The 17249-nt window shown below is 40.6% G+C and overlaps 1 protein-coding gene and 1 long non-coding RNA gene across 6 annotated transcripts in view; one reads left to right on the forward strand and one right to left on the reverse strand.

Moving 5' to 3' along the window:
* abcc4 (ATP binding cassette subfamily C member 4 (PEL blood group)) overlaps positions 1-17249 on the forward strand; it is a 166007-nt gene that overhangs the window by 43133 nt on the left and 105625 nt on the right. For all 5 annotated transcript variants that reach the window (XM_077597131.1, XM_077596960.1, XM_077596877.1 and 2 more), the window contains 5 exons: positions 1277-1366; positions 1461-1652; positions 1799-1893; positions 1953-2039; positions 15505-15601. In XM_077597131.1, coding sequence (XP_077453257.1) covers positions 1277-1366; positions 1461-1652; positions 1799-1893; positions 1953-2039; positions 15505-15601 — 561 coding nt within the window. The remainder of the gene's footprint in view (positions 1-1276; positions 1367-1460; positions 1653-1798; positions 1894-1952; positions 2040-15504; positions 15602-17249) is intronic.
* LOC144072451 (uncharacterized) lies at positions 1215-4055 on the reverse strand. Its single transcript, XR_013299818.1, has 3 exons — positions 2935-4055; positions 1981-2028; positions 1215-1349 (listed from the first exon to the last, which is right to left on the reverse strand). It is a non-coding gene; the product is annotated as an uncharacterized LOC144072451 (long non-coding RNA).

Here is a 17249-nt window from a genome sequence, read left to right on the forward strand (position 1 = left end):
GTTACGGTACTTAGTAAAATGTAAAACAATTTTAATTATAAATTTTGATAACCTAAATCAGGATACTTTTCTCAAACATTGCAAGAACTCTCTAGGAATAATGAGAAATCATAAGCTAACTTGGTGCAACCGTAATATTGCCGTAAATGGCAGCTGAACAGTTTCTCAGTCATTTGGGTAACATTAGCAAATTATTAAGACAGCTGCAAGATACTGGGAAAAAAAATGAATATTGAGGATTGAAATATATGCTCAAAAGATGTTCATCTCGTACTTAAAAAAAATCCCGTACAAAAGTTGTTATACGGCGTACACAACTTGAAATGATCAAAAAATGTATAAAATATGGGAAAACGTATAAGTTGAGAGGTATGATATATGTAAAAACATTGTATAATGATGTCCACGCGCCTTAAGCAAATGAATGTTGATACATCGAAAAAAGCAGCTATGAAAATAGGTACACTTATAGTTAATGTACCTGAATGTCACAGTCTCTCTGACTAAGGCTGCTTCACTTTTGAGTCTTTTAAAGTTTTTTCTTTAATAGCTGTGCATTCTAAAGTGGGTAGCCAATGTCTGACAAGTAGGTGGCACAATATGAGATACTCACATTTGATTGGCTAAATTAGTACTACAAATGACTGGCCACCGATTCAGGGTGTCCCCGCCTGGTGCCCGTAATTAGCTGGGCTTAGCGCCAGCTCTCCCCGCGACCCTTGTGAGGATAAGCGGTTCAAAAAATGAAGGAATGAATGTAAAGTACTATATTTAAACACGTCTGACCGATGCAATTTTGCCTACTTTTGGGAAACATTGGCTTTATTCAACTATTTTTCCAATATTACACATTGGGTACATTAAATTATGTATCTTTTCTCTTTATTAGCTCTTTCTTTGACTGCAATTAACATTGGTGGAATGTCCAAGCATGGTTCTTTTCATCCTTCTGTTGTGAATTTTGATGAGTTCATCAGTAGCAGATGCCCAATCCTTTTGAAGTGGGAGGTATGGCAGCGAAAGAAAAAAAATGTACCGTCCACTTCAAATGGATTAGACCTAGATCTATGTCATTGTTAGCCAAAGAGTTAAACAAGATTCTTTCCTCCAGGATGCACATGATCAAAGTGTTTTCCATCCCTTTACTTACTGAATTTTCCCCTATTGTAGATGATGTGTGTATGGCCGAATTATCACCATAAAATAGAGTCAAATGATGATTACAAGTCTTTATTGTGTAAATGACTTCATGAATTCATGTGTGCCTCCTCCACAGAATCTTGATGCTCCATGTTTGCAGAATGTCACACTCAGTTTAGTAGAAAAAGAGCTGTTGGCTGTGATTGGACCTGTAGGTGCAGGAAAGGTAAAATTTATAAATTAATTAATTTGAAAAAGGGAAATTAAAATGTGAAAAAGGTTGTGAATGAACATCAGATGATTTTTCCTGCTTGGCCCAGTCTTCGCTATTGAGCTCCATCTTGGGGGAGCTTCCTCTTGAAAAGGGGGCGATGAAGGTCAAAGGCCAACTAACCTATGCGGCCCAGCAGCCCTGGGTTTTTCCCGGCACCATCCGCAGCAACATCTTATTTGGAAAAGAAATGGATCTGCGCAAGTACGAGAGAGTCCTCAGAGCTTGTGCTCTAAAGCGGGTGAGCATGTCAGGTGATTGTTGGAGTTATTTTACTAAGAAATGTGGAAAGCAGCTTCATAATTAACCTACAACTCTGAAAAACATTGTCTATTTTTAGTGTGTTTGAGAATGTGAGATAAATTATGAATGTCCACTGTTGTACAGGATTTGGAGCTTCTCCCAGATGGAGACCTGACGCTGATTGGCGATCGCGGCGCCACACTCAGTGGGGGGCAGAAGGCCCGAATTAATCTTGCAAGGTAGGACTGGACATGGCACATCAGTTCTTGTACGGCGCAATAAACATTTGTGTCTTCAGAGCTGTGTATCAGGATGCTGATATTTACCTCCTGGATGATCCTCTCAGTGCTGTGGATGCTGAAGTCGGGAGGCATCTATTTGAACAGTAAGAAAATGAAAATCGTTTCATATGGCTAAAAGATAAACAGTTGGCGGGAGATAGCATGACCGAATCGATAATCTGCGAAAAAGCCAGCGAAATCTACATGGACTTTAAAAAAGCAAGCATTTGAAAAAGACACCAGCTGAACACTTCAAAGCAAGTCGTGGCTGGTTCGATAATTAAAAAAAACGAACACTCTGTTCAGAGGCATGCAAGCAGCAAGTCGAAAGCCGCGGTAGAATACATTAACATCTTTGCCTCAGCAATCGCACAAGAAGGTTTAAATTTAGTGTAACGTAAGATTAAAACTGATTTTTTAGTGTGTATAGTAATCTAAGTCCATTTAAGTTAAATTTAAAGTTTGTTATGTTACGAGCGCGTTGCCGTCAAGTCTCTCTGCTGTCCTTTCTTTCTCTCGTCCGCGCACTTCGGGCTACCGTCTGTCTGTACTGTACTTACAGTGCTTGTAAGCAGGTTTTCATTTCGGCCTTGTGTGTTCAGTTCATTCAGATGATAACATACCGCATTTACTTGCATATAAGCCGGTTTTGTTGGACAAAAAATGATGACTGAATTGAGGGTATGGCTTATATGCACATAAAAACCCTATCTTGCATAAAAGGTGAAAAAAAATAACTTGTGCTTGCCACCGTTCGCTCACGGCGTCGCTGTCCCACCGCAGTTATAAACGTACTCTGACTGCACAGACGCGAGTAGCCTTGATAAATGTGCTTGTTTACATTGTCAGCACATACCAATAGTATTGTTAAGGCTGATTGAAGGTCATGCGGTCGATCGCTAAAATATCAGCCTTGATACCTGCGCAATGTGTATGTATCTCATGCTATTATAGGACCCACCCACAGAGCTAGTGAAAAGTAGACCGCTACGGACACACCTCCTGTATATACCGCTCATTCGTTCGGCGAACTGTCCGTCGGCCTAACGTCCGTCGTCCGAGTACCAAAACTGCCCAAAATCTAGAGATAGAAGAAGCCCTCTTTAAGTGGTTCGATGAGCTGAGGCAGAGAGGTGACCAAGTTTCCAGTTTAGCCATCCGCTTTAAAGCTTTAAAGTTGGCAAAGTCTGGCAAGTATCCAATGATGTCATCTTTAAAGCTTCACAGGGATGGTGCAGCAGGTTCCAAAAAAGAAATGATCTCACATTGCGGCACAAAACCAAAATTGCGCAAAAGTTGCAAGCCGAATTTCATGAAAAATTTGTGAATGGGAAAAAAAATATCATTAGGTACCACACACTTGTTGATTATCACCTCTCCAGAATTGGTAACATGGATCAAATGCCTATGTGTTTTGATATGCCTAGAAATATCACAGTGCATAGGAGAGGGGAAAAACTGGGCTGATCAGCACAACTAGGCATGAAAAGACTCACTTCACAGTTGTTTTGGGCTGCACCGCGGATGGATGATAATTGCCTCCCATGGTGATTTTTAAACGCAAAACCCGGCCAAACGACCAGTTTCCCAGTGAAGTTATCATTCATCTACACCCCAAAGGATGGATGGGTGAAGATTGTGTACTGCTGTGGCTGAATAAAGCCTGGAGCCGCCAAAGTGGAGCATTACTGAAAGCCCCCTCTTTACTTGTACGGGACCAATTCAGGACTCATCAGATGGACACAGTGACAATAATGATGAAAATGATTTTGAAGGTTATATAGAACAAAATTCCACTTAGATTTTTCTTCGTTTATCTCTTATTCGAAACTGACAACTAGAGTAATTTCTGTCATTAACAAGCATCAGGTTTTCATCAAGATAGACTTATTTCTTTTTTCAAATTGAATATAATTTGATATTTTGCATTTACAAAACAGGCATATTTACTTCCTTATGGTATTGACCCTAATTGTGTGCTTTTAATTCATACAGTATCACATATAAAATGTGCAATGATTTTTGTTAAGATTTTCCTTTCAAAGTAACACATTTGTACTCGCTATTAAAGCCATGAATATGGAGGTGAAAATTGGGAATCAGGGGGCGGCTTATACGCGAGAAATTGTAAAATCCAACAATTTTAAGGGTGCGGCTTATATGCGAGTAAATACGGTATATCAGCCAGGTATGCCAGCTTTGCTCATCACTTGCAAGCAGCTTTAAGTAATCGGACCTCTCGTTTGTCAGAAATACTTTAAGTACCTCTCCCAGCCCATACACACGGGCCAGCACTTTGCCACACGACAACCACCGGACCTCCATGGGGACCAATAAGACCTTATGTTCTGCTCCCATTTCTTCATACAAAGATGCAAATAAGTGACATTTCAAGGGTTGCGTTTTCACAAAGTTCACTATGCACACAACATCATCCAACACAGGAGCTAGATCTACTAATAAGGTCTTTGCAACAAGGGCCTCACAGTGCAAAAACAGTGTGTAAAAATAATATCTGGGTTTCTTTCTTTGAGCCTACTTATGAAGCCTTTGATGCGCCCCACCATGGGTGCGGCGCGGCTCCATCAGTGCAGACACCTGTGCAGTTTTCCCATGTAAGCCCACTTTTGTCAAGATATTCCGACGTGACCCGACGTGATATTCCTCTCTTGATGATTTGTCTGGCAGTGCCTTCCTTGCAAAATAGGAAGTTTTTTAAAATGGTTTCTCCATCCACAAAACGCACGTTAGCCAAGAGCTTACAATGTCTACTAATATCCCTCCACTCATCAAGTTACAAAGCAAATTTCTTACTGATGCGCATCTTTTCCAAAACAACAGTTTTGAGGTCCGTCATCAATACGTCTGGCAATTGTGTTATCTGAGAGAGCCAATTTAAGTATCTCTTTGGCCACATCTCATTTGTTGGGGTTATTCAATGGCTGGCAGTATTAATGTTTCTGTCACAGTGTGGGACTTTTTTGATTTAACTACGAGTTCAGCAACAAGGTAGCTAGCTCCGAGGGCTCTCGTTTAACTTGGTGATTTTTCTTAAAAAAGGTCCCTGTTCAGCATTTGCATTTTCCCTTCACAAAAACTTCATCATCACTGTCACTTGCTCGTCTTGCAGAGATCCCAAACTGTCACGTGTTGCGCAGCACTATATTGCCTTTACCGTAATACCTTGACATACGAGTGCCCCAACATATGAGGAATTTTAGATACGAGTAAAATTCCGAGCAAATATTTAACTTGCGATACGAGACACATTTTGAGGTACGAGAATAGGAAACAGCGAGAGGCTGCTTATGATCTCGCCGCATCTCCCTCGTGCAAAGATCTCTACGAGCACGTTGCATTTTTTTTGTTTTTGCGTTAGTCAGTGCAGAATTAAGGGAAACACAAGAGGTCCACGCAAGCCGGTGCAATGAAGGGTAATGCGAAGAAAAGGCGTATGATGACAATCGATATTAAGCACGAAATAATCCAAAAACATGACTAGTGTACGCGTGACTCAGCTTTCTCGCCAATGCGGCTGGAGAAGCAGGTGGAATACATTAACCTCTTTCCCTTGGTTATTGCACAAGAAGGTTTACATTTAGTGTAATGTAAGATTAAAACTTTTTTAAGTGTGTATAGGAATGTAAGTACATTTAGGTTAAATTTAAAGTATGTTATGTTACGAGCGCATCCATCGTCTCTCCCTCTCTCGTTCTCCCCCATCTGCGAACTGCGCGTTGTATTGTATCATTTTATTATTTAGCATCATAACCTCTAGTTATTTGTTACTCTGTTAGTAGATGGTGAATTACAACCAATAAAAATGTTTTTCTATTGTAATGTCCTGTTTTAGGGTGTTTTTTTTTCAGAGGGTGGGAATGACTTAATTTGTATTTACTTCATTTCTATGGGAAACGTTGGTTTGAGATATAAGTAAATCAACATACAAGCTCAGTCCCGGAACACATTAAGCTCGTATCTCAAGGTATGACTGTACAGGCATTTAACTCTTGTCTTTTTCAGGCTACTGCCAAACACTGAAATAGAAGACTATTACATCATCTGTTACATTTTATTACAGCACAGAAACCCGACAATGATTAATTAGGTGATATTAGATCATTTCCTGCGGCACACTTGACGATCTGTGCCGCGGCACACTAGTGGGCCGTGAGAGATCGTCAGGTGTGCCGTGGCACACTGGTTGAAAATCACTGGTGTAGATAGGTATTTGTTACTTTGTGTGTAGGTGGTGAATTACAACCCATGAAAAGATGTTTTTCCATTGTAATATCTTGTTTTTGGTGTTTTTTCAGAGGGTGGGAACGGCTATATATATATATATATGTATATACATATATATATATATATATATATATATATATATATATGTATGTATATGTGTGTATATATGTGTGTGTATATATATGTGTATATATGTGTATGTGTGTGTGTGTGTGTATGTGTGTGTGTATGTGTGTGTGTATGTGTGTGTGTATGTGTGTATGTATGTATGTATGTATGTACAGACGCACCCCTACTTACGAACATTCGAGTTACGAACAACGGTACATACGAACATGTCTGCAAATTGCGTTTATGTCGAAAAATGTTCGTAAGTTCGATTTTGTATTGCGCGCCTTTTCCCGAGTAGTACTTCTTTCCGCCGCTAATACCGACGCCTGGCGCTGTGAGAGCTCAGTTCACCCAGCATCTACCTTCTTCTCCCCACTTCGTTGCAATGTGGAAGTGCGTGAATGTATCTCCAGTGCGCAAAGAACCTTTTTCATTTGTATCATTAAATATCTCGTGCATCCATTATTCTATATGGTTGGTGAAAAGCAAAAGGCTTCTATTGAGGGAGGTGCAAGGAAGAGGCAAGCCATTTCATTTGAAATGAGTGGCAATAATAACGAAGCTTGATGCGCGTTGCACTTGAATCGTTCGACCGTCAGTACCATTTATAAACATAAAGATCGAGCAGCAGGACCCAAATATTGAACGTTGCACAAAGTTTGCAAATCAATTGAATGATGCCATACAGTGCTACCGCATCATTTATGATGAAAAAAAGAAAACTGCAATCGTCATTAGATTGCTTCTTTCGGCCAGTTTCTAGTAAATCTCTCTCTAATGTATGTATACAGTACTGTATGTATTTGCTCCATTTTATTAAATGTTTTTTTCAGTACAAACCAATGCGTGTTACTTATACAAGCCTTAAACATACAAATGCCCTTATATAAACCTTCAATATACTTATATAGGCCTTAAATATAAATTATAATACAAAATATAGCACTGAGCAACTTACAAACAAATTCAACTTATGAACAAACGCTCGGAACCTAACTCGTTCGTAAGTAGGGGAGCGTCTGTATGTATGTATGTACAGTTGTGGTCAAAAGTTTACATACACTTGTGAAGAACAATGTCATGGCTCTTGAGTTTCCAGTTATTTCTGCAACTCTGATTTTTCCCTGATAGAGTGATTGTAACAGATACTTCTTTGTCACTAAAAACACTCATGAAGTTTGGTTCTTTTATGACTTTATTATGGGTGAACAGAAAAAAATGATCAAATCTGTTGGGTCAAAAATATACATACAGCAGCGCTAATATTTGGTAACCTCCGTCGAACCGCTCGTCTGATCCTCACTTTCCCTACTCCTGCGGTGTGTTCCATTACCACTTTTGATGTGTCTTTGGGTTCATTGACCTGTTGGAACACCCAACTACGCCCAAGACCCAATCTTCGGGCTGATGACTTTAGGTTATCTTGAAGAATCTGAAGGTAATCCTCCTTCATTATCCCATTAACTCTCTGTGAAGCACCAGTTCCATTGGTAGCAAAACAGCCCCACAGCATAATACTACCACCACCGTGCTTGACGGTAGGCATGGTGTACTTGGGGTTAAAGGCCTCACCTTTTCTCCTCCAAACATATTGCTGGGCATTGTGGCAAAAGAGCTTGATTTTTGTTTCGTCTGACCACATAACTTTCCTCCAGAAGGTCTTATCTTTGTCCGTGTGATCAGCAGCAAACTTCAGTCGAGCCGTAAGGTGCCTCTTTTGGAGCAAGGGCTTCCTTCTTGCATGGCAGCCTCTCAGTCCATGGAGATGCAAAACACGCTTGACTGTGGACATTTGACAGCTGTGTTCCAGCAGCTTCTAATTCTTGGCAGATCTGCTTTTTGGTGATTCTCGGTTGAATCTTCACCCTCCTGACCAATTTTCTCTCAGCAGCAGGTGACAGCTTGCGTTTTCTTCCTGATCGTAGCAGTGACAAAACAGTGCCATGCACTTTATACTTACAAACAATTGTTTGCACTGTTGCTCTTGGGACCTGCAGCTGCTTTGAAATGACTCCAAGTGACTTTCCTGACTTGTTCAAGTCAAGGATTCCCTTTTTCAGATCCATGCTGAGCTCCTTTGACTTTCCCATTGTAGCGTTTGTTGGCGTTTGCATCCAATGAGCCCTATTTAAATGGCCTCAGAGAAGTCATCAGCTGTAGTCACTAATAATCACTCACAAGAAGTTAAGAGGCCATGCTATGAAGCTCATTTCACTGACACAACTTTCTAAGTCACCATAATTTCTAATTCGTGTTGCTGTATGTCTATTTTTGACCCAGCAGATTTTATCACTTTCTGTTAACCCATAATAAAGTCATAAAAGAACCAAACTTCATGAATGTTTTTTGTGACAAAGAAGTATCTGTTCCAATCACTATCAGAGAAAAATCAGAGTTGTAGAAATAACTGGAAACTCAAGAGAGCATGACATTATGTTCTTCACAAGTGTATGTAAACTTTTGACCACAACTGTATGTATGTATGTATCTCTCTCTCTCTCTGTATATATGTGTATATATGTATATATATATATATATATACACAGTTGTAGTCAAAAGTTTACATACACTTGTGAAGAACATAATGTCATGGCTCTCCGTGGCTGGATGATTCGCCTAAAGACGTTTCGCCGACGGACGTTTGACAAATGGACAGGTCGCCGAATGGACGTTCCACCGAACGGTCATTCGGCCGAACAATCGTTCGGCCGAACGGAGGTTTCACGGAAACGGGATTCGCGCGCTCGCTCCGCCCCCGGATCGTGTGTGTACAAGTTTTTCAACCTCAGCCCGTGGGCCAGATACGGCCCGTTAGGATTTTTAATCCGGCCCGCCGCCGGCGTTGTCCAAATTATAGTAAAAATCAATGATTCATTTCCCTTTGCCGCTCAAATAACCCTCTCTGAGTTCTTCACAGAAAAAAAACAGGAAATAAATAACACTATTTATGAAATAAATAATAACTAAATAACTCTCTCTGGGTTCTTCATAGAAAAAAAAAAGCCATGGAACATTAACTTTCTGTTGTGCCATGCACAATCTTCTCCCTTTGCTCTGAAGTTTATGCACGACACCACAACCGTCATTACAGAATCCCACGTCAACATTTTGCAGCACAGTGCTTGCTGGTGAATTTGGCAGTGGACTCGTAGCGGGGCGATGAGACCCCTTTTTTCCAACTCCCGGTTCATGCGTCCCATTATTAGACCGCGACTTTCAGCCACCATGCTAGGAGCCCCGTCAGTCGTGATGCTAGCTAGCTTTAACCAGTCCAGGTCCAACTTCTCCATGGTTTGGCACACTTTGTCAAAAATATCCTCTCCTGTTTTAGTCCATTTGAGACTTTGGAGGGCTGCCAGATCCTCGCAAATCTCAAAGTTTGCGCTAACTCCACGAATAAAAATGAGCAGTTGCGCTGTGTCTTGCACGTCCGTGCTTTCATCCAGTGCTAATGAAAAAAAGTCAAATTCTTTCGTCTTCTGCTGCAGCTGGGCATATACATTACTCCCGATTTCTTCAACGCGTCTGGCGATTGTACTTGCCGACAGACTTACGGCATTAAATGCATCTTTCTTCTCGGGACACACTTCCTCCACGACAACATCCATACATTTCTTAAAAAACTCTCCGTCAGTGAAAGGCTTACCGTTGCTTGCTATCAGTTTAGCAACCCGAAAGCTGGCCCGAACGGATGCCTGGTTCAGCTGAGCTTGGCGTAGAAATGTAGTCTGCTGAGATAATATTCCAACTTTTAGCTTTGAGAGTTTGTCTGCTCGTATTTGGCCTTGCACGCTATCGTACTTGTCTTTGTGACGGGATTCATAGTGCCGGCGAAGATTGTATTCTTTGAATACTGCCACCGTCTCTTGACAGATGAGAAAAACAACCTTTTCTTTGCATTTAACAAAAAAATAATCGTTTGTCCACTGCAGGTTAAATACCCTGCATTCTGAATCAATTTTTCTCTTAACTAACCTTTTCGCCATTATTCCGTTCTCAAACAGGTTCCGGTTGCACAGTTTTTATATGCTTGAATAGCATCGCAATAGTGATGGCCCCAGGGCTCCGCCCTCACCTGCGATCGTCCAGATGTCTCGCTAACACTCTGCTCACGCATGCAACGGTGGAATGCCCGCATGCATCAAAGGCAAACACACTCCCCGCGCGTGTCACCAAAGGAGCAATGCGAAGGCCCGCTTCACTGGGATGATTTGTGGGCTCAGCAGGGGTGCAATGAACCAAACACAAGATTAAAACGTCCCAGTCTTCAAGGCCAAATAGGAAAATAAATCCGATAGCGTCTCTGGTATTGTTCAGAGGGCCGGTCCAAATGTGCCGGCGGGCTGCATCCCCCCCCCCAAAAAAAAAAACAAACAAAAAAAAAAAAAAAATTAAAAAAAAAAAAAAAAACGATAGCGTCTCTGGTATTGTTCAGAGGGCCGGTCCAAATGTGCCGGCGGGCCGGATCCGGCCCGCGGGCCGTAGTTTGGTGACCCCTGAGTTGGGTGTTCCAACAGGACAATGACCCCAAAGACACATCAAAAGTGGTAATGGAATGGCTAAATCAGGCTAGAATTAAGGTTTTCGAATGGCCTTCCCAAAGTCCTGACTTAAACCCCATTGAGAACTTGTGGTCAATGCTGAAGAAACATGTCCATGTCAGAAAACCATCAAATTTAACTGAACTGCACCAATTCTGTCAAGAGGAGTGGTCAAAGATTCATCCAGAAGCTTGTGGATGGCTACCAAAAGCGCCTAATTGAAGTGTAAATGGCCAAGGGACATGTTACCAAATATTTGCGCTGCTGTATGTATATTTTTGACCCAACAGATTTGATCACTTTTTTCTGTTCACCCATAATAAAGTCATAAAAGAACCAAACTTCAAGAATGTTTTTGTGACAAAGAAGTATCTGTTCCAATCACTCTCTCAGAGAAAAATCAGAGTTGTAGAAATAACTGGAAACTCAAGAGAGCCATGACATTGTTCTTCACAAGTGTATATAAACTTTTGACCACAACTGTATATGTATATATGTGTATATATATATTAATATATATATAAATATTTATACATATACCGTATTTTCACGACTATAAGGCGCTCATAAAAGTCAAAAATTTTCTCCAAAATAGACAGGGCGCCGTATAATCCAGTGCGCTTTATATATGGACCAATACTAAAATTGTTATCACGATAAAATAAAATAAATCAGTCGATAGGACAACTACGGAAACCAGCCCCCGACTACTATTTTCCCGTAGATAAAGTACTGCGCAGTGACTGCTGGGATATAGAGTTCTTAATACACCCAGTTCTTCAATACAGTTAGTATGATGGCGACCCCACTAATTTGGTGCTGGCCGTCATTTCGGCTATATTTACAAAAGAAATCCTGCCGCCAAATGTTGGCGTCAACAGAGCATTCAAAGCTAGACAGTGAACTATGCATATATATATATATATATATATATATATATATATATATATATATATATATATATATATATATATATATATATATATATATATATATATATATATATATATATATTATATTTATATATATATTTATATTTATATATATATATATATATATATATATATATATATATATATATATATATATATATATATATATATATTTATATATATATATTTATATCTATATGTCTATATGTCTCAAAGATTAAGCCATGCAAGTCTAAGTGCACACGGATTGTACAGTGAAACTGCGAATGGCTCATTAAATCAGTTATGGTTCCTTTGATCGCTCCCAGTTACTTGGATAACTGTGGCAATTCCATAGCTAATACATGCACACGAGCGTCGTCCCCCACCCGCGGGGAGGCGCGCAGTTATCAGACCCAAAACCCACTATATATATATATATATATATATATATATATATATATATATATATATATATATATATATATATATATATATATATATATATATATATATATATATATATATATATATACACATACACATACACATACACATACACATACACATACACATACACATACACATACACATACACATACACATACACATACACATACACATACACATACACATACACATACACATACACATACATATACATACATATATATATATATATATATATATATATATATATATATATATATATATATATATATATATATATATATATATGTATATGTGTATGTGTATATACACACATGCATACATATACATATACAACTAACTACGCCAAGCAGCCCGACTACTATTTTCCCGTAGATAAAGTACTGCGCAGTGACTGCTGGGATATAGAGTTCTTAATACACCCAGTTCTTCAATACAGTTAGTATGATGGCGACCACACTAATTTGGTGCTGGCCGTCATTTTGGCTGTACAGTGGTACCTCGACATACGAGCGTAATCCGTTCCGAGACTGAGATCGTATGACGAGGTTCTCGTAACTCGAGCGGACGTTTCCCATTGAAATGAATGGAAAAAAAATTAATTCGTTCCAGCCCTCTGAAAAAACACCAAAAATAGGATATTGGATTGGAAAAATGTTTTATTTCTTCTAATTCCCCATCTATTAACAAAGTAACACATAACTAGTGGTTTAATAGAAATAAAGTGTTTAATTTAACTAAAATTGGGCGGATTTCGCCGAGGGGAGAGGGGCACAAAAGGGGCGGGGGGCTTCGTTTTTTTTCCACACAACGCACTCGTAAACAGAACAAACACTCCACCCTCACGTTCGCTATCGATGGGCTGTTTGCTGTCGTACTATTCCCTTCAAAATATTCCGAAAATGATGCACACAAATGTCCTCACAATCGGAGAACGCACGACCACTTGCCAACGAGCAGCAGTCTTATCAGCGATCGCTCCGCTGCTCATGGGAGCTTTGGGGGCGCTGGCTAGCGGCTCCTTTTAGCTTGTAGCATCTGTGTTCGCATCCCCTCGAACGGCGCCTATGATAGAGTTGCTACCGGGGATGCTGTTGCGAGCCAGTGCCCCCGATGTTCTTATGAGCAGCCAACGAGCAGAGTCTTTTATCAGCGATCGCCCCGCTGCTCATTCTTCTTCTTCTTCTTCTTTTTCACCTCAGGCGCCTGAGGATTACCCTCGGCAGCGCTAGAGCTGCCACTGGAACGCGGATAAGTTAATCCAGGGAGTTGCCCAAGCCGCGATGGTAGCGTTCAGTCATTAAGGCCGGACAGCGGAGCCATAAGTGTTCAGACGACTGTTTCCTCGTCGCACAGGCGGCAGCGATCCGAGTCGGATTTCCCCACAAGGTGGAGCCAACGGCGGAGCAGGGGGTGGTGTCCACTGCGGAAACGAATCAGGTCTGTGCGGTCTCCTTTCGATAGGGCAAGTTCTTCCTCTGTGACTTTAGTAGTGTAGGTCTGCAAAGGGTGGGGGTGGGAGAGTGGGGGGGGGCGATCTTCACGTTGGATGACGGCACGTCTTGTGGCTGCGTCCGGGGGGTATGGGTATGGTCATCTAACGAGCCAAGTTTAGCTAGGGCATCAGCCAGGTCGTTTCCGCATATGTTGCAGTGGCCCGGGATCCACAGTAGCTGTAGTCGCTTAGGCGGAGGGAAAAGGGCGATGTCACCCTGAAGTCTCCGAATGGCGGGGTCTTGCGTATGGGGGTTTCCCATAGCTTGGACCAGCGATTTGCAGTCACTGAGGATAATTGATGTCTGCCAGTCTGCTGTTTCCCTCAGCCAGGAGAGTGTCTCGGTCAGTGCCACTTTTTCAGAGTGGTAGGAGCTGCTGCGGGTGCCAGTGGCACCATGCCATTGGTGGATGATTGCAGTCTCCTTAATGACGACAAAACCTGCACCACCGTCCGCAGTGCCTTCTTTGGTGGATCCATCTGTGAAGATCTGTAGGTCCGGTTTACCCATGCTTCTGATGAGCTCTTCGGCCTTATCTCTTTGGATGATGGTCGGCATGTGTTTAGAGACTGCAGTAAAGGCGGTTTGGATGGGGCGGGGGGTAATAGCCAGGGTGGGCAGGGATGGGAAGAGTATGTGCAAGGGGCTGCTCATGGGAGCTTCGGGGGCGCTGGCTAGCGGCTCCTTTTAGCTTGTAGCATCTGTGTTCGCATCCCCTCGAACGGCGCCTATGATAGAGTTGCTACCGGGGATGCTGTTGCGAGCACGAGTATACTTCATTACCCAGAAAGCCCTCTTTTCCCTGCGCATGCGCGTTGTGCGTTTCCTGGTCTGAATAGCTCATCCGGTGCTCGTAAATATTGTTATACACGAAAGATATGCACAAAAAAAAATGCCATGGCCACCTGGCTTGGTCGCATCACGGGCGAATTATTCGATCGAAATTTTCCCCGTAAGACGAGCATTTTGTATGACGAGGTACCACTGTATTTACAAAAGAAATCCTGCCGCTAAATGTTGGCGTCAACAGAGCATTCAAAGCTAGACTGTGAACTATGTATATATATATATATTATATATAATAACTCGGAGCTTGCCGTCATTCCCGGAGGCTTAAGAACTACAACCGCGGGACCCAGTGTTTTGGAAGACTCATTTGGGCAATTGTTTAATTCGGACACAGAAAATGAGGACTTTGATGGATTTGTGGGTGATGATGACCTGAGTAAGTTGTAAAATGTCTAAATAAAGTACAACCGAACTCAGTTTTACTTCCGTTGCCTTTTTGAAGCGTGTTTTTAGCGTGTGGGTGTTGCGCGCAAGAACTATATTTCCCAGCAGTCACTGCGCACCGGAACCCGGAAATAAGCTGCTTCCGGTAGCCAGCGCTATTGCGTTTCGATGTTCATCCATATATAATATATATGCGTCTAATGAAATGGTGCGTGCTTTGTGTGTCTAAAATACAGAAATAGGACTCGTTACTGACACTGCGGCGTAAAATATGATGCGCCAAATAGTCGTGAAAATACGGTATATATGTATATATATGTGTATATATATGTACATATATATATGTATATGTATATATATATGTATATGTGTATATATATGTATATGTATATATATATGTATATGTGTATATATATGTATATGTATATATATATGTATATGTATATATATGTGTATATATATATGTATATGTATATATATGTATATGTATATATATATATGTATATATATATACATTTATGTATTTTGTGTGTGTATATATACATATAAATATTAATAAATAATAATATTTAAAAAACCCAGGTGCATCTGTGGCCTATTGAAGAACAAACCCCGGATCCTGGTCACCCACCAACTACAGTACTTGAAGGCAGCAGACCAAATTTTGGTCCTTAAAGAGGTATGTGTATTCTAGTACTTTCCACATGAGCTGAATTAGGCCTGGGTTATATTACAAAAAAAATATCACGATAAAAAAATATATCAGTCATTGTCGATAATTATCATGATAATGTCACAGTTAGTAGTTGTGTGAGGACCGTGGAACGAATTAGAGAATTTACATATAAAGTACACCTCTACTTACGAAATTTTCAATTTACGAAAAAAGTATTGGAACCAATTAATTTCGTAAGTAGAGGTACGACTGTATATTTGTAAGATTGTATAGGTTGAAGATAAATGATGACACACACATACATACACAAGTAGCACAGTTTTAGACAGCGTTGTGATCGCAAATTTGTTCGTCTGACAGGCAGGCATTAATATGATTGGCGAAGAGATTCAGAGAAGGGAGTTCATGTTATGGTTGGTATTGAGTTCCAGGTATTTGAGGCATGGATGGAGAAGGTGCTTTGGCTGAATGCACTCTTTTTGAAGGGAACTACACAGTCACCTCTAGAGCCAGCGCTTGTTGATGTTTAGGATTTTTTTGTACAAAATCTTGCAGTGGAGGAGGAGCTTTTTGATGGAAGATTTTGAAAACTTAGGGGGCATCTTCATATTTTACAGTATTGTCCCTAGATAGGTGTTTTTTTAAAATTATTTTTAAATATCTGACAGTGGTGGTGCGTTTTTTTGTCTTCTGTCCAATTCTTTCAGAGCTTGCTTATAAACGGTTTCAATTGGTTTTAGTGTTGTCTTGTAGGCCGATGACCAACTTGTTAAGCAGTAAGTATGTGTAATATGATCATTGTGTCAAAATACAGTTTTGCTGACTCAGTAATTATATTGTTTGTAATGATCCTTAAATTGGGTAAATTGAATTTAATTTTATTCTGAGTTTTTTTAATCTGTTGTTTGAAGACAAGTTGAGAGTCAAGCGTAATTCCTAGGTATTTAAATTCTTGGACTATATTGATTGTTTTACCTTGGACAAAAACTCTGGGGTCACTGTTACTTGTTGCTATTTTTGAGAAGTACATACAGATAGTCTTAGATATGTTGGCATGTATGTAGTTGGCATTTTTCAAGCTAGTTATTCACCCTCGTCGTTAGATCTGTGAGTTCCTGTGCAGCAGAGGAAGGGACCGAAAGAGGGCGAGAGAGCGCGAGCAAAAGAGGGATCAAGAGTGAGATAGAGCGAGTGAGAGAGAGAGAGAGTCCTTTTGCTTTCATGCTCTGTTAGCGCCTCTATTCCTAACCATGCTAAAACCGCTTCACCTTACAATCTTCTTCGTCTACTGCACGTTGGTCTGAAACTAGCATTCACATCGTGTCAGCACCCCTGTTCTTTGTGGTGCTCGTGTGGTATAAATGCAGTTTAAATTTATCGAAGGTTTTCATTATTGCTGACAATGATTTTGGAACGATAATTATTTTTATTGCCCTATCGCCCAGGTCTAAGATGAACCCTTAAGTTTGTGCTAGACTGTTAATTAAACAAAGTACTCGTGTTAATGACATGAAGATTTGTAGATTTGTAGGCAAAAATATAACCACCATAAAGAACTATGTTCTAGTTTAGATGAAGCTGGCCAGATGGCTTGAGTCTGAAGCTTTTGGCAAACTTCAACCAGAACAAATGGCTATTGTGAAGGGCCTCT

This window comes from Stigmatopora argus, chromosome 1 (assembly GCF_051989625.1).
Source record: "Stigmatopora argus isolate UIUO_Sarg chromosome 1, RoL_Sarg_1.0, whole genome shotgun sequence".
NCBI lineage: Eukaryota > Metazoa > Chordata > Actinopteri > Syngnathiformes > Syngnathidae > Stigmatopora > Stigmatopora argus.